The sequence below is a fragment of the Ictalurus punctatus genome, chromosome 29 (genome assembly GCF_001660625.3).
Source record: "Ictalurus punctatus breed USDA103 chromosome 29, Coco_2.0, whole genome shotgun sequence".
NCBI lineage: Eukaryota > Metazoa > Chordata > Actinopteri > Siluriformes > Ictaluridae > Ictalurus > Ictalurus punctatus.
In genome coordinates, this window is record NC_030444.2 from 15,380,187 (window position 1) to 15,398,534 (window position 18,348).

General features: G+C 37.9%; 1 protein-coding gene and 1 long non-coding RNA gene across 2 annotated transcripts in view; one reads left to right on the forward strand and one right to left on the reverse strand.

Annotated features, from left to right (window-relative positions):
* Window positions 1–9,348: 9,348 nt before the first annotated feature.
* On the forward strand, window positions 9,349–11,410 carry LOC128629410 (C-type mannose receptor 2-like). The gene is made up of 4 exons (XM_053677365.1): window positions 9,349–9,692; window positions 9,825–10,166; window positions 11,043–11,134; window positions 11,306–11,410. The coding sequence occupies exons 1-4, from the start codon at window positions 9,356–9,358 to the stop codon at window positions 11,408–11,410; spliced, it is 876 nt and encodes a 291-aa protein (XP_053533340.1). The 5' UTR covers window positions 9,349–9,355.
* A 904-nt stretch (window positions 11,411–12,314) lies between these two features.
* Window positions 12,315–18,348, reverse strand: part of LOC108261750 (uncharacterized) — a 34,287-nt gene continuing 28,253 nt past the window's right edge. Inside the window, exon 3 of the long non-coding RNA XR_008393795.1 lies at window positions 12,315–13,112. This is a non-coding gene — a long non-coding RNA (uncharacterized LOC108261750). The remainder of the gene's footprint in view (window positions 13,113–18,348) is intronic.

Sequence of the window (18,348 nt, forward strand, 5' to 3'; positions counted from 1 at the left end):
ATTCTTTTTTTCCACCCATGATCCTTATAAATTCTTATGAAAGGAGAAAAGTTGATGGACAGTAGTGGCAGAGTCGTCTGGTGAGACACTTCTCCGAACTGTCACGCTTGTTTATATTGTCACGTGTGTTTTGTTTTGATTCATGTCCTGTCTCCCCCGTGTCCTGTCATGGGTTGTCTCTCTGCTTGTGTTTCCTGATTATTCGCACCTCTTTTCAGTTTTGTGTGAGTTGTGTATGTGTTTTGCAGGAAATTATGGGCTACTTCAGCCTGCACTGGCCCTGCTAGCTCACAAACTTAAACTATGAACTTAATTAAGCAAATCTGACTTGTATTTTTAGAGAAATAACATAGCGGAACTCACGGAGACTGGATTCAGAAGAAGCAGGTTTATTCATCAGTCAGCAAGACAGCAAAATGAACCCAGCTGGGCCCAGGGTTACACGCTCCGCTCAGAAAGTGGAACATGCAACAAGAAACAATCGTTTACAGTGTGTCATATACAATTAAAGCATCCATGTCCCTTTAGGGAGTACCCTTATCTTAGCTCGCACCTTTTCTCTTACGTCTTATCTGACGGGCCGTTGAGTTTGTTCTAGTGAAAACTTTTGCCTGCACAAGTGGACGTCATTAACAGCGTCATAGTAATAAAAAGCCAATATCTGTTTTCTTTATTATTTACTAAACTTGGGAGGCCTCCTCTTATCTCCTACCAGCGTGAAGACTGAACCACCCCCCCCCCCCCCCCCCCCCCCCGCATCTCTCTCGTCAAGCCATGGGTAAGTACAGCCTTTCCTTATCTATCCTCCCTGTTGCGCTCTGTCCAGCCCTATGTATATTTTATATGCGTATATATATATATATATATATATGCATATTTACGTATTTTGATATCTCTTATTTCTAGATGTACGATCCAGACCCATTGACCCTGGTTCTTCTAAACAGAACCCTGGATCTTCCTTTAAAAGGAAAACGGCGACAGTTCCCTCCCAGACCCCCTTCACCGGGCCCCTTCTCAAACGGCGTAAAGTGGATTCTGGCACTCAAACATGTTTAACGTACTGCCTTTCAGGAAAAGAGAACGGAGGCATCCACACAGACACGCATCACTGGTCCCCCCAAGGAGAGGAATTAACCCATCCACTCAAACTTCTGTTTTGGTGCCATTCATAAAGAAAAGATATTCAGATGCGGCTGTCCAAACGTACTACAGAATGTCATGTGGTACGCAAACTCCCCAGATCCCTACTGCTTCTAAGGCACCCAGGCCACCCGAATCCCCTGGCCGTGAAGAGGAAAACCATGCATCCCCGAGATCTTATGTAAAACCCATGACTGTTAAAAAGTAATTCTTTTATGTGTTTTAATTCAATTACATGAAGTTTTCCAAACTCTTTTTCTGTGTGTGTGTGTGTGTGTGTGTGTGTGTGTGTGTGTGGGCGTGTCCATTTTACATACCCTTTAGTGTGTGACATTATAAATTATTTAATAAATATCAGGATTTATGCACTGAATAAATTCACTTTTTGCTCGAGTAAAATGTATTAAATTTATATAATTGTTTTGATACAGAAATAATTTAGCTTTAGGACAAAAGTAAAGTTCGTTTCAGAGGCCAGGTCTCCTTGTCTTGGAGCGGTGATTTACATCCAAGTGACAATTTGCATAAATTTGTTTTACCTCAGAAGCTTCAAGTTCCAGATAAACACAATGCAAATGAAAGTTCAGAGGAAAGGAACTTCAAGACATGACTAAGCATTCTCCTTTCCAATGGTGAAATCATTTAGATGACGGAATGTTTTAAAAGAATGAATTGGTTAAATCATGTAATTTTATTATAAATATATTTATTTATATTCTTAGTTATAACCTACTGTTAGATTTTAACCTTATCTAACTTTCTTGCTTATTTAGTGATATGATTTTTGCCCTGTATTTGATCATTTCTGTGACATCTTTAGTGCAATACAAAAGCTGCACAGTTTGGACAGCACGTCTTTCATGATGGACTCCATGTGGGTTAAGTGGAAATTCTGAATTGTCTCTGCACCTTTATGTCATCACGAAACCCAATGCAAATGAAACTTTCACAAGGGGAAAGGATCATTTACTGAGCTATAGGAAGAGAAAATTCATTTAAACTCAAACATTTCGACTTTTGGGGGGGGGCAAACTTATATGTTGTTCCATTGAACAGGCTGCCATCATCCCATACTTTAAACATCCCACTGCACAACATTAAATCCATCATTAAAAATGAGAGGAATACGGCTTAACCTTGACTATGAAAAGAGAGGGGATTAGTCAGAGAAACAAGCAAGAGGCCAAGAGTAAGTCTGAAGGAGCTGGAGAGATCCAGATCTCTGATGGGAGCAGCTGTTCCCGTATATTCCCAACTACAGCTTGGAAATGCCATAAAACTCCTTCAGTTCCAGGTTGTAACACTAGAAGTTGTGATAAAGGAACTCCAAAAGAAATCTAATGTTCATTTAAGTAATTGGAAAAGCAGGATCAGGTCACACAGATCTGAAACTAACAATCAAACATCAGCATAAAACATGCTATTCTTATTGTCAAAGTCACGATCAGTTTATAATCCTTATTACTACAGTGCAGTCAGTGTGTCTGTACCATCTGTGTAGATCTACTCTCAACTTGAGGCCTGTTTCTCTGCTGAGATCAGAGGTCTTGTACTGGCCGTACTGTACATGGTAAGTGTTTCTTCATTTCTAACAGAATATTCACTATTTAAATGTGACATGAAGGAAAATAACAGCAGCAGTGCTGCAATCTTTTATATTTAAACTATAAATCTCTAGTTTTGCAGTTCATTTTTCTCCTGGAATGATGGAATAATGAGGGTTAGGATGGATGCAATTGCAGTTACGAGCTTTAATAAAGATTATAATATCCAGAGAGCAAGGCAAAAGACATGAAAAAAGGCCTGCAGCAGTCAGGTGATCAGGCTAGAGCAGGTAAGGCAGAAATCAACACCAGAACAGACAAAACATAATCTACAGGTTTAATAATCTACAGAGATTATGTGAATGAACCATCTCTTAAGTAGTGTTTTGAGATTGTCTGTGTGATTGGGAACAGGTGTGTGCGATTAATCTTCAGGAGACGGTGTGGTGTCTGTGTTCCATTGGGAGTTGTAGTCATCAGCCTTGTTTGTAGTTCAAGTTCAAGTGGTTTTGTCATTTCAGCCACATGCAGTTGGTACAGTACACAGTGAAACAAAACATGTTCCTCTAGGGCCATGGTGCTACACAAAACAACACATTAAACCACATGAGACACAGAACTAATAAGATCCACAAACATTCTACATAAAGTGCACATGCAAACGTATGCTAACGACACAGGACAGAGTTAGTGTGGAAGTGTCTGATATAACAGGTAGTGCAGAAGATTGGAGCCAAGAAGTAACAATATCATTTAAGAATGGTATAAATGTAAACATAACACACTAAGACTGATTATTCAGCAGCTTAGCTTATAAAAAATATGAACATAGCAGTTATTGTGGTAGCAGCCAGGTAAAGTGTATATAAAGTGTCTATAGTGACAATAAATTAGATACTATATTTTTCTAATACAGTAGCAGCAAAAAATGCAACAGTGTCAGTGCAGGAATGTGCAAATATCTCAATGGAAGTTGGATGGTGTTCAGTTCAGAGAGAGAGAGAGAGAGAGTGAGAGAGAGAGAGAGAGAGAGAGAGAGAGAGAGAGAGAGAGAGAGAGTGTGTGTGTGTGTGTGCGTATATCAGTCCAGTCTCTGAGTATTGAGGAGTCTGATGGCTTGGGGGAACAAGCTGTTACACAGTCTGGTTTTGAGGGCCTGAATGCTTCGGTACCTTTTTCCAGACGGCGGGAGGGTGAAGAGTGTTTGTGAGGAGTGTGTGTGTGGGGAGTGTGAGGGGTGTGTGGGGTCCTCCACAACGCTGGTGGCTTTGCAGATGCAGCGTGTGGTGTAAATGTCTGTGATGGAGAGGAGAGAGGCCCCGATGATCTTCTCAGCTGTCTTCACTATCCGCTGCAGGGTCTTGATGATGTGTTTGGAGCTGTGCATTGCTGCACAGTCGTGAGTCAGCAGAGTGAAAAGCAGTGGACTGAGCACACAGCTCTGGGGGGCTCCAGTGCTCATCGTGGTGGTGCTGGAGATGTCGTTCCCAATCCGGACTGATTGAGGTCTCCCAGTCAAGAAGTCCAGGATCCAGTTGCAGAGGGAGGAGTTAAAGCGCAGCAGGTTCAGATTTCCAATCAGGTGCTGAGGAATGATTGTGTTGAATGCTGAACTGAAGTCTATTCGTGGTGCATTATGGGAAATTGAGCTGATAGTTTGCTTTGACATGACAATACCATTGATCTGTGAAACTGCTAGTTATTTATAATCCTGTAGAATTTAATATTGGTGCATCCAGAGTGTGAACTTGGACCCCTCTAAAACAGCCCACAAGTAAACTGTACGCAAAGAACCTCTAGAGATGGTCTGTATGGTATGTTTGTGGTTCGTTTTGTGGTCCACTTGAACCAAGACAGGAAGAATAGATTTTTTGAATAAATTTTACTAGCAAACATGCTCCTCTGAGGTTGCGTTGAGCTGTAAGACAAGCCCTCACATTTGCTTCTACAAAGAACTTCATATTTAACCTGGAGAAAAAGTCACCAGTCTACACAGCACAATCCAGGAAATGTTTATCATTATGAACTTGTGGCTCCACAAAGCCAGAGCTATGCACATTCAATCCTAATCCTACTTTTGTAGATCTGCATCTGGGACGAGGCCTGTTGCTGATATTTTATTGCATGATATGCACCGTAAAGCTACGCTGGTGAATATACAGCATGAATATGGCTAAGTTAAAGACGTCTATACTTTTTATAATCCAATCGTGTAATTCAGCCTGGTGTGCAGGAAATTTTGGGCTACTTCAGCCTGCACTGGCCCTGCTAGCTCACAAACTTAAACTATGAAATACTGTACATCAATTAGACCTACAATTCTTTTTTTACACCCATAATCCTTATAAATTCTTATGAAAGGAGAAAAGTTGATGGACAGTAGTGGCAGAGGCGTCTGGTGAGACACTTCTCCGAACTGTCACGCTTGTTTATATTGTCACGTGTGTTTTGTTTTGATGTCATGTCCTGTCTCCCCCCGTGTCCTGTCATAAGTTGTCTCTCTGCTTGTGTTTCCTGATTATTCGCACCTGTTTTCAGTTTTGTGTGAGTTGAAGAGGAAAACCATGCATCCCCGAGATCTTATGTAAAACCCATGATTGTTAAAAAGTAATTCTTTTATGTGTTTTAATTAAACTACATGAAGTTTTCCAAACTCTTTTTCTGTGTGTGTGTGTGTGTGTGTGTGTGTGTGTGTGTGTGTGTGTGTGTGTGTGTGGGCGTGTCTATTTTACATACGCACGACTTGTCTTACCTATCCCTGCAGGCTCACCTCGCTGGGGCCCCTTCCACACTTAGTTTTTTCAGCTCTAGAAAAAGGAGGGTCTTTTCCTTTTTAATTTCTCTATTTTTCTTTTCAATCTAATATAATTTCCCAACAGGTGTTCCAGTACTGCAGGAGTCTGCTCATGTATTCTTTTACTTAATTATACGAACGTGAAACTTGGTGAGTTAAGTTTAGAGTTAGTTAAGTGCTGAGTGCTATGCTAAGCTAATACAGCTATGATGCCGCATGTTACATTACTTGGTTATTTTGGATACACGCAGGTATTTTATTAATTATTAATTATTGTTAATTATTTTATTAATTAATTGTACAGTTTTGCAGACATGAATGGGTGAGAGGATCAGGAGGAGCTTCTTCCTTCAGGCCATCAGACTCCTCAACACGGAAATGTCCACCATACAGATCCTTTAGGACTCCATAAAGACTCTCCAGTCACACTGCAATCCACTGATACACTGCGCTTTGTACTGATACTACACGTAACATTCTGCACATTCTGTACCCCTTTGTGCACATTCCTGTACATATATTTCATATTTCTTGTCTTATTTCTTATTTGTAATTATTTCTTATTCATTTCTCTTTTTATTTTTATATTTAAATTCTTGTAAACTGTACAGAAACAGAAAGTGTTTTGTGGAGCGGTGATTATATTATACTCATTTAAAAGAAAGCATTTTGCTGTAAATAAATGCTACACACTGAAGTTCCTCAGCGCTCCAACTGGCAGTACTACTGTTCCGACCTTTGTTTTCACTCTTTCAAACGGTTATTTATAATATAAAATTATAATTTAGGCTTTTTTTCTATTTTTTCTGTCTCCTTTTCTCTCCTCGCTTTGGCTGTGTGCGTCTGCGCAGTAAAATATATATATATAAATAAAACCCTCTCCCGCTGTCACCTGTCAATCAAGGCGGGATCTAGGTGCAGAATGGTGTTAATTGGTCGAAATTATCTACATGAAACATTTTAACTGGTTCAAATAACGTATTTGAAAGTATAGTGGTTTCCATTCTGCTTTATTTTTAAATTAATCTACATGATTTTAAATCCGGTTTAAAATATTTATTTATTTACATTTTCTAGTGGGCTACACAAAGTATTATCAGCAAGTGTGGGGATTAAAATGAGCGTAATCCAAGTACAGTAAAGAATTAAAATAAGGGAAAGCATCTGGAGGTTGACTAAGAGCAATCAGTCAGTATTTCCATGTTGTAGTTTTTTAAGCAAGCAGACTCGTACCCTAGGGAAATCAGGTCTCCACACTGTAAATTCCTGACGTTCCGAAAGGTTTGCATAAGAAATCTGAAATGTGAAGATGTTCCTACCCAGATACGATTTACAGAACATCACTTGCAGCAAAGATCAGAAACGTACAGAGCTACTGAAGAAGCAACAGCCTTCAAATCTTCCCTTCACAGGTATGAAGTGTTTCACTTGTTTTTACGTGCATGGGGAAAAGCATATCCTGTAAGATATTGATGATAAAACACTGCACAGTCTCTGAAGTGATCAGGAGTCCTGTATGAACATTTCTCTACATTAAAAATGAGTCGTATGCAGACGCCGTGATTTACGGTAAAAATGTGAGACTCGGTTGGACGATTATTGTGTTGTATATTTGATACTTTATATTATTTATACTTTATAAATATTCCTTATATTCTATTTCAGTCCTAAAGTTATGTCTCTGGCAGATTAAGATACACTGAGATTATGGCGATATTAGCATAAAAATATTTCTATTATTTAAACGATTATTATTGTGGGATTTTTCCTTTTAAGGTCTTAGACTTCATGAATGAATTGTTGCTTCTCTTCTTGTTTGCACATTAATCATGATGAGATGATCTTGTAATGTTGCCCCTATCAGTACTTTTAAATGGACACAAACCTTCTGTGACTCCCACAGCTACTTGTCCATCATGAAGATAACTCTTTTTCTTTTGTGTCTCACTGGAAAGTGGATTTTATTTATTTATCCCACTCACTGCAAAAAAATCTAAACAAGTGTAAATATCTTGAACAAAGGAAAAGTTCTCATATTATGAGATTATTATTTAACAAATATTTAAAAATAATTATTTTAAGTGTATTTCCAGACACTTTACATTTCAGCTTAAAATCGCTTTCATTGTATTGGCAAATAATTTAGCTTCTTTTAAAAAATAAATGTGCGAAACAAGCAAAATGATCTCGCGATAAAATAATCCAATTTCATGACATTTTTGCAATTTTTTTTTTATATAATAAATTTATTTATTTAAGATGGTAATACTTGATCACTGATAAACTTATTGAATTATTTTATTTGTAAGTAAATGTAAACACTGTTGTGTTTCTTATTAGCAAAGCGCCAGTAATCTTCCCTGTATCAGAGAATAAACTCCAGCGTTCATTTATTCTGGTATGATCATTTACATCACGTGACAGACTGTGGTCGGTCTCTTTCCGTGTCCATCAGACGGTCTCTTCCTGTCCAGAACTACGACGAGGCTCTTAATTCTTATTTCATGAAGTCATGGTGGTTTGGAGAAGGAAACGAGTGCAGAGTATTTTATTTAGAGTGAAACTCATGTGAACAAAGACTAGGACTATGTACAGTAACATAAACACAAACAAGACAAGACATGGAATAAACATGAACATGAACATGGCATGGATCAGAAAATCAACCACAACAACCTTACTTACAACAGACACTAGACCGAGCGCTATACAGATGTGAGTTAAATACTAGTGCTGCATTGTGCATAAACCTGCTCCAGGTGTTTGTGATCATGTGACTTGGTGAGTGACGTGAACATGAGCAGTGCTGATGGATGCTGTAGTCCCGCAAGCTTATCGGCTCTAACCTGACACCTGATCATGATCATGATGGAAAGCTTGATTAGAGAATCATTTACAAAGTTGCACAAATAAATCACTTTGTATTTGATACTTACAGACTTTACTCTGCCTTTATCATTTGCTGTCTCTTTATTTTTCAGTTTCTAACTTTCTCTATTTTACTGACTTTAACAAGTTTAGCTATTTATTTATTTTACCCATAATTTTTTGTTTGTTTGTTTACTCTTACCAATTTGTCATAAACTACTATAATTCTTTTATTTTATTTATATTTGTTATATTTATTTTATTTATATTTCATGAGAAATTATAGAATTGTGTGTGTGTGTATATATATATATATATATATATATATATATATATATATATATATTCCACATACAATATCACAGCTGCGTACCTCGGATGTATATTTAAGACTGTAAATAACTGTTTCATTATCAAGAATCTCCTCTCCACTCCTGATTCTCTGATCGGAATCTGATCCATATTTGGCCGCCTCAACCAGTTGAAATCTTGATATAGTGAGACTTTGCTACAAGTGAGATTTTGGTTATTGTTTGCCCCGTGTTTAGTTTTAGGGTTTTTCACACAATAAGATTTTCATTTACATTTATTCAGTTCTCTGCATGCAGATTTATTTTATATGCCATGTGCAACAAGTCATCAATAACTAAAGTCACGTCAGTAAGCGAGGTCTGATTTGGCAATCATGTATTTCCTCAATTCCTCCTGTACATGTTTCCTATTCTGGTATCTTTTCCTCAGACCCTCAGAGGAAGGAGCTTACAAGCGAGGAAAGAAAACAAGGCCCAACTAAATCACTGACTTACTTATTGTCACTGAACTGAACTGCAGGATGGAATTGTTAATTATACATTGCTAATTCTTTAATTTAGCCATTAGGATTATCTATATTCAGATATTCACCAGTTAAAGTTTACTGTGTGTATCATAAAATATAATATCACCAGCAGGTCTGGTCCCAGTCACTGTATCCATCCTGAGAACCGTCCCTCACAATTATAACCTGATGATGACACCGGTGACCTGGCCTGATGCACAGAGTTACTGCAGGGTGATGTACACTGACCTGGCAACAATCCTAAGTGATACTGATTGGCTACGATTTGAGAAAGAAGCAGCAAGCAAAGGTCTGACAACATCTGCCTGGGTCGGATTGTACAATGATATCAATAGCTGGCGCTGGTCCTTAAACGATCTCCCACTGAAGAATGTCCCTTATACCAATTGGTACACTGGACAGCCTGATAATGTTGGTGGAAAACAAGCATGTGTTCTAATAAATATAAATGGTGAATGGCATGATAAACAATGTACAGACCTATTTCCCTTCATATGCTACAATGGTGAGTCAATATCCTGATGTTAATTTGCCTAGTCTTGGTTTGATGGCTGGTTTTTCACATTTTGGGTTGTATCTTGGTATCATATTGTCTGTGAGACAGAGACGTGACTTTTGTTTATTTATTTTTTCACAGCTAATTTCAGTGGTGCTGCCAGGTTCATCGGCATCAGAAGTCCTCTGTTGACCTGGACTCAAGCTCAAACTTACTGCCGAACACATCACACAGACTTGGCCAGCTCTCTGAACAGTTCAGACAACATGATGTTAGACCAGGTGAGGAATATCCAGGGTAATTCCTGGATTGGGCTTTACACAGGCACTTGGAAGTGGTCAGACGGGACCAACGCTTCAAACATCCCATGGGCTCCTGGAGAACCTGATAATGCTGGGGGTTACGAGTACTGTGCAGTGGTTAATAACGGACTGTTCTATGATGAACAATGCACCAACCTGCACTATTTCTTCTGTCACACCAGTGAGTCTTCTGTTTTCTCTGCTATTGCTTCTAATATCAAGTCAAAAAGTAATTATTAATCTATTTAAGTTTTGTCTTTGTCATTTTCTTTTTTTTAAAAAAATGTTCATGCTGTTATCATGGATAGATTATTGTAATTCATTGTACTCGGGTCTTCCTCAGTGATCTCTTGCTCGTCTCCATATGGTTCAGAATGCAGCCGCAAGGCTGTTGTAGTAGTAATAATAATAATAATAATAATAATAATAATAACAAATGCTCCTTTTTATGCTTATAAACACCTTCATCTACAATTTGTTGGTGTTCAGTGCCTTCTGGGTAAACTGTCTCTCAGAAATTTACCGCTATATCGAGCAAACTTCCCTTGAGATAATAAAGTAAAGGGATGGTTGATGAGAGCTCATTAAAATATTTGAATGCAGCAGAAAGTAGCTCACAGTTCACGAGCAAATGACGGCACAAGAAGACGAAAGGAGATGAAGTTCAAATTAAACACAATTTGTTTTCATTTGGTGCAAAAAGTCATTTAGAAATATGACTGTGAAATTTTACTGTATAAAAATATAAATATACCATAAACAAAATGATAACATAATCAAATCTAACACATAAAGGAGTGTCTGTGCAATTAATGTTCATTTAAGATTGAACTCGTTAAGCCATATATCATAATATTCATTCAGACGGTGCAGTGTCCTGAAGAGGGAAAACTTTACATTATGGAGAAATTAAAGCGTGTGTGTGTGTGTGTGTGTGTGTGTGTGTGTGTGTGTGTGTGTGTGTGTGTGTGTGTGTGTGTGTGTGTGTGTGTGTGTGTGTGTGTGTGTGTGTGTGTGTGTGTGTGTGTGTGTGTGTGTGTGTGTGTGTGTTCCACAGTTTACCCAGCGAGGAGTCAGTTAATGAGACTGCAGGTGAAGTCTGATGGGAGTGTGTTTGATGCTGCTGTGCAGTCGTCCATTTTAGATCAGGTGAGTCACATGATGTCTGTGAAATTTGGAGAAACCCATATTAGCATTTCTTACTCTCAAATTTCTTTCATTCTCATGAATTTTGCTCCTTTTATTATTTCTTGTCTTCTCTGTGACACGTATTCCTTTTCTTTTTGGCTTGAGTAATTAAATCCTGATTCTGATCCTCAGATCAAACAGAAACTGGAGGAAAAAGGCATGTTGGAGAACACCACAGTGACCTGGAAGGTGCAGCCAGATGGAAACATCTTCCACAAGAAAAAGGATGATCTGTAACGTCTAAATGCTCACCTTCAAGTCGAGCAGATTCCAAACTGACTGAAATGTTATTTAACCTACAACATTTAAGCTTTAATCAGTAGGCAGTGTCAGAGGACAAGATTAGCCAGAAGTAGAGGAATAAACGTATTTAATTGCTCTGATTGGAACACGCCCACTTTGACTTTGCAGCCGAAATTTTAAAGTCAGATTTCACTGCAACTTTTTAATATTGAACATGTTCAGCTTTTGCTGCAAGAGGCCACTGAACACAGTGATGAGGAGAAAGTCAGAGAGGGTATGTTCAATACTGGGTTTAATGCATCAGTGTGTTGTAGTAAAGAAGAATTCTTATATAGAATATAGTGAATGTAACAGAAGCTGTAAATACACTGTGTGTACTCTGAACAGTCATATATAATGCACTTGCCACTATTACTGTCATTTATTTCTTCCACATCTACAGTAATAAATATATACTCATTTCTTGTATTTTATTTCCATTTTCTGTATCTAAAGGCATTAATAATATACATTAATATCATCAATAAACAATTTTAAATATAAACCTCTTGTAACTATTTCGTAGTCAGAATTCAGAAAGGTGTTCTATAAAATGTAATTCTACAATTAATATTAACTGCAATACTTACATTGACCAGAAGTCGGCAGTAGAACAATCGGTAACACAAACAAAACTGGAGGTGCTACAGATCCAAACACCAGATTTATTTCATTAGTAAAAATATACTTTCATGTAGACACATGCACTGAAAATCCTATTAGAACAATCATCATGACCACCATGACAGGTAAAGATCCTCCTACTTGTTCATCTGAGCAGGTGAGCAGGTGATGAGGTTTGCATGTGACTGCTTCCAGTCTGCCTTCCTTTTATAAAAAAAAAAAAAAAGAGCCACTGAGTTTGTGGAGTCTAATTTTCATCGGCTGTGACATGCAACTGCTGAAAGTTCAGAATGTTAATTTGTTGTATTTTGGATCTCTCTGATTTTAAATAGTAACTGGGTTGGTGAGTTGGTGTGAATCGCTCAATCACCTGCTTCATGCCAACATCTGAAGGCTGCACTAGCTGAGTAACAGAAGTGTTGACTCCAAATCCCAGCACAGGCTCTCTGACTCCTGGACATAAGGAAATGTGGACAGTTTCGCACTGACATTAGGATTTAATGTAGTATTTAATTTGCAGGTTTGATTTACCCTCAACTGTGTAATAAGACACTCTTTCTGGGTCGGCCACTTCTGGGAAGGTTCACTACTGTGCTGAATTGTTCCGGTTGGAGATAACGGCTCTCACTGTGGTTCTTTGGAGTCCCAGAGCCTTTGTATAGCTTTGTAACCCTTCTCAGATTTCTCAGGGTGGATTTTGCTGTTAAACATCAATATTAATAGAATATGGTGATACCTGTACTTTTTACAATCCAGTCGTGTAATTCAGCCTGGTGTTCAAATGAAAATGATCATTTGGGTCATATCAGTGTTACCCTGCAGTCTTGAATCTTTCTCTCTGTGTGGAATATCTGCTTCAGTTATTTTAAAGCAGAGACTGGGTGAAGGGGAACCCGTGACAATTACTGAGCATAAACATTAAACTATTTATTTGCACAACAACATAACATTATCTGTGTTCTGCCTCTAGCACAATCCTCCACAACCAGTTCGTGATTTGCTTTGTGATTCGCTTCCACCTTGTGGTCAAAGTCTGTATTGCACACAACGCGTGGACATGTTGCTGATGTTCTTTCACCACAGACACTGTTAGAAGCCCCCCCCCCTTTCTTTTTTTCTTTCTTAAATTTAATGATGAAACCAGGTGCAGAAAATTAACTTTAATCATGAAATATTAACAAGAGTGAGTTTAATAACTGATCTGAGTGTGTTTCCTGCTGTGGGTCTCAAAGTGTGCAGGTCCCCCACTGAGTCTAAAACTTCTACTGACCTTCTAATGACCGCAGCACAATAATATAGTAAACTATAGTAAAGTAAAATAAGTAAACCTTTATCGCTTTTTTGAAACCAAAGGCTACAAAATGCTGCATAATAATAATAATAATAATAATAATAATAATAATAATAATAATAATAATAAAGTAAAATAGAATTAAAAGTAATAGTAAACACATGAGTTGTAAGATGCTGTCGAACACCTCAGTTGAGCAGGAACATTAAATATATAACGGAAGGCTTTACAGAAGCACATTACTTTAATAATTTACCGCATACGCTGAAAAAGCACAATCACCTTTTACTTTCAGCCTAGCCCTAGACAGGGAGAGTAAACCTTGATCAGATGACCTTAATGACCTTTCACTGCTGTGAAAGAGGGCCAATGGGCCTGTGTGAAAATGTATTTGCCCCCATAGTTACTAAACTATGTATACTCATACTACAGAATGTCATGTGGTACGCAAACTCCCCAGATCCCTACTGCTTCTAAGGCACCCAGGCCACCCGAATCCCCTGGCCGTGAAGAGGAAAACCATGCATCCCCGAGATCTTATGTAAAACCCATGATTCTTAAAAAGTAATTCTTTTATGTGTTTTAATTAAACTACATGAAGTTTTCCAAACTGTTTTTCTGTGTGTGTGTGTGTGTGTGTGTGTGTGTGTGTGTGTGTGTGTGTGTGTGTGTGTGTGTGTGTGTGTGAGTGTGTGTCTATTTTAAATACACACGACTTTTTTTATCTATCCCTGCAGGCTCACCTCACTCGGGCCCCTTCGACACTTAGTTTTTTCAGCTCTAGAAAAGGAGGGTCTTTTCCTTTTTAATTTCTCTATTCTATATTTTAATCTAATATAATTTCCCACCAGAAGTCACAGAGTTGTCCAAAAGTTAGCCATCGAGTTTATAAATAAGAAAAGCTAAATACACTTACTACAAAATGTAACCTAAAACTCTTTAATTAAACACTTAAATGCAAAAACAACACACACACACACACACACACACACACACACACACACACAGCCTGTGTCACGAGTCGCACATGCAGCGCTGCGCCCTGGAGGTGAATTTTATAAGTAAAATTCCCACAGCTGAATATCAAAACTTTAGCTAGCACATTAGCAGAGGTCTCCAGCTGAGCCCTGGGCCACAACACAAATCTCCACGTTTGAACAGTCAATAGCAGATTCTTCAGGAAATATTCTCACACTTCCAGGTTCTGATTCAGAAGTGCAAGATTTTTCGAGCAAAGTGAGAATCTCCCCATTTTTCAGGAGTAGCCTTCGTGAACAGCCTGCGTTGTACTCTCCCAGGTTCAGGAGGCCATCCTCTGTAAAATGCGCTGCACACAAGCAAACGTTTGGGTTGTACTGCTCAGGAACAGCGTTCTAAATCAATTTTAACCACCGATTCCTAATTTTGTCTGTTTTCATAAGGCCAGACAAAGGGGTATCGAAACACACAGCGTCTCCACGGCATGACGCCAAACAATTCACTGAAGTCTCGCCTTCTTTCTTCATACCTGCCTTTGGGCGGGATTATGCTAATATTTCAAACAGTGACGCAGATGTTTGCGGAAGTAATATCTGGACTTCAATCAAGGCGTTTTAGGCGGGTCTGGAGCAGTGCTCTCTGTTAGACAGAATAAATCCCTTTGTGATGATGATGAGCTTTGTAACTCTGCAGATCTTATTCATGCACACAAAGATAGATTACACACTAAATAAAAAGGAAAACATTCAACAGCATCAAATGACCCCTTTAATGCATCAGTGTGTCATAGTAAAGAATAATTCTTATATAGAAGATTGTAACAGAACCTGTAAATACACGGTGTGTACTTTGGACAGTCATATATAATGCACTTGACACTTTTACTTGAATTTTCTTCTTCCAAATCTACAGTTATAAATATATACTCATTTCTTGTGTTTTGTTTCCATTTCTGTACCTAAAGGCATTAATAATATACATTAATATCATCAATAAACAATTTTGAATATAAACCTCTTGTAACTATTTTGTAGTCAGAATTTAGAAAGGTGTTATGTAAAATGTAATTCTACAGATAATATTAACTGCAATACTTACATTGACCAGAAGCTGGCAGTAGAACAATCAGTAACACAAACAAACCGGACCTCATGAAATCGTTTTGAGAAAAAACAACTCTCTTGGCACGCTCCACAAATTTAACACATAGACATGAATATTTAATTGTGGTGAAGAAGATTGGTCTGTTTTTAATGAGGAAAGGCAAAACCACGCCTACAATGACTACGCTGTGGAGAAAGGTATATAAAGGGCTGTGTTTTTGCATAATTTGGACATTCTGCAGACTCTCACACTTAGTTGGTTTTCAATAAAGTTTATTTACTTTTTGACATCTGCTAACCCCTCCGTCTCTGAAGTTTTTGACTTAGGCTGAAAAGGTTGATTTATCCACGACATTCTCTGTCTGTACCAAGCAGTGATATCGTGTTTGTGTTCCTGGTGTTGACTTTGTTCTCGTTTCTCTGCCGAGTCTTGTTGAGTCTGACCGCCTGACCTCCGCCTGTTTTACGTTGTGGATTTTTGCATTAAACTTTGGACTTGTTGTTTTGGGGTTAAACTACCTAACCTGCACTTGCTTCTGTCCGCGCCTCCTTCACGTGACAGGAATATAAACCTTTAGTAACTATTCTGTAGCCATTGTAGAAATAAGCGTCCTATGGTGTGCAATTCTACAATTAATATTAACTGCAATACTTACACTGACCAGAAGTCGGCAGTAGAACAATCAGTAACAAACAAAACTGCAGGTGCTACAGATCCAAACACCAGATTTATTTCATTAGTAAAAATATACTTTCATGTAGACACATGCACTGAAAATCCTATTAGATCAATCATCATGACCACCATGACAGGTAAAGATCCTCCTACTTGTTCATCTGAGCAGGTGATGAGGTTTGCATGTGACTACTTCCACTCTGCCTTGCTTCATTTCCTATGTAAAACAGGACTCTTTATTCAAATAGTCACAATGCACTTCTCCTAAAATTGTAAGGTGTGTAAGAATTTAGTCCTGACTGTTTCTATCTTTTAATACATCATGTAGATCTTCCTTTATGATTATAATATTCTGTAGTTCAAGAAGAGGCAGTGATGATTTTATAAAGCAGCCATGATAATATCGTGTATGCTGAGTGTTGGATCTGATTATTGACACATGGCTGTTCCTCACTAAAGGCAACCTGATGAACTCCTTCACCTCCTTTCTGTGCTGAAATTTGAGGAGGATGGGTCAGTGTTTGGTTTTGTTTAAATAAGCAGTCTGGAGTCTAAGGTAAAGTTAAAGTCAAATGGAAATCAGTCTGCGTCACCCATGTTGTAATTTCTCCATATTAAGAAGAGGACAGGTGAAGTAAGCAGATTTGTAGAGAGTTGTGTACAAGCAGTGAAGATCTACAACGGAGCTACTGAAGAAACACCAGCCTTCAGAGTTTCATATTACAGGTATGTTTTAATGCTCAACACTTAAATTTCAGTTAATTCTAACAATAAGGATAAACATTTAACACGTGGATTTAAAATTTGTTAATAAACCAATTATCAGCAAGTAAAAAGTAGCAGATTTCTTCAAATTTAATGATTAATTAATGAAGAAATATTGTAGCATGTTGAGTAAGGTTAGCAAGACATTAATATATTGCATTAATATTAAATAAATCTAATATGGTTAAAATGTTTAAAGGTTTAATTGAAGTAATACTGTACAAAACTAATAAAGCCCACAATCTTTGGAAATCAGTGTGTCTCTCAGTGTTGGGGAAATCACCTGGAAATTGTAGCTTTTATAGTCTGATGAAGTTAAGCTAAAGTCAAGCTGAACTTTTATAAAAGTAGTTCTCTCCTCTACAAGTTACTGACAAAAAGTAGTTAACTACATTGAAGATACTTAAACGGGCAACATTTTTAGTACGTCATGATTGTGAATCCGTTTAAAAATAAAAAGAACAAAAGCATAAACTTGAGAAATAAATATAATTTGATATAATTAGAACCTTTTATCAAACTTCTCCGGTTTTCAGCCCAGCTATCTGCAGCATATCTTTATCTATATCAGCTCTCTAGTCTTCCATCTGTCATGACATGATAAATCATTACCACAGTGATGAAGCATAATGGTTTATATCGCATCAAATGAATAATACTAATAATAATAATAATTCCAGTCTAATGTAATTAAATCCAGAAATATAGCCTACTCATTTTAGGAGATGTGGAGAAATACAATCAGACTTTTATATTCAGAACATAAAATAAATCCCTTGGCGTGCACTGATAAACTTACTGAATGATTTTATTTTATTGGTAAGTAAATGTAAACATTGTTGTGTTTCTTATTAACAAAGCGCCAGTAATCTTCCCTGTATCAGAGAATAAACTCCAGCGTTCATTTATTCTGGTATGATCATTTACATCACGTGACAGACTGTGGTCGGTCTCTTTCCGTGTAACTCTTTGAAGTTCTTTGTTCAATTCGCTTCAAACTCTCATTTTCCATTTCTTTGGAATAATCCACAAACAGATAATTGTCTCTCAGTTTAATTTTCGATTCTACAAGTTTGGGTTGTTGCATCCGAGTCTGATTTTTGAACAAACATTTAAATAAAATAACTCATTATTCTGATTTTCTATGTTTTGCGCTCGGATTGGACCGTACCGGTACCGCCGGGGGATGGAGGGGGTGTGGAAGGGGGGGTGTGGGGGTGTGGATGTATTTACCCAGAGTGCTGTAGTGTTATGTATAGGCCTATGACACATCTGATCATGCATTACGTTTCGGCTACATCAGACCTTCATTAACTGTGACTGCGCGTTAACAGCCACATGTTGTTCTGGACGATGTGAGAGTGGAGTGCGCTTGATGATTATGAAAGTGTAATCCGCAGGTTAGTAGACGAGTCGTGAAGCAAACAAGTTCAAGAGGTCCTACAGCAGCAACATG

What these genes read in the sequence shown, in the direction of transcription:
- LOC128629410 (XM_053677365.1), top strand. Translation starts at nt 9,356, where the DNA reads ATGATGACACCGGTGACCTGGCCTGATGCACAGAGTTACTGCAGGGTG. An exon ending in CTATTTCTTCTGTCACACCA is followed by an intron (nt 10,167 to 11,042) that starts GTGAGTCTTCTG and finishes TGTGTTCCACAG; the next exon opens with TTTACCCAGCGAGGAGTCAG. An exon ending in AGTCGTCCATTTTAGATCAG is followed by an intron (nt 11,135 to 11,305) that starts GTGAGTCACATG and finishes TCTGATCCTCAG; the next exon opens with ATCAAACAGAAACTGGAGGA.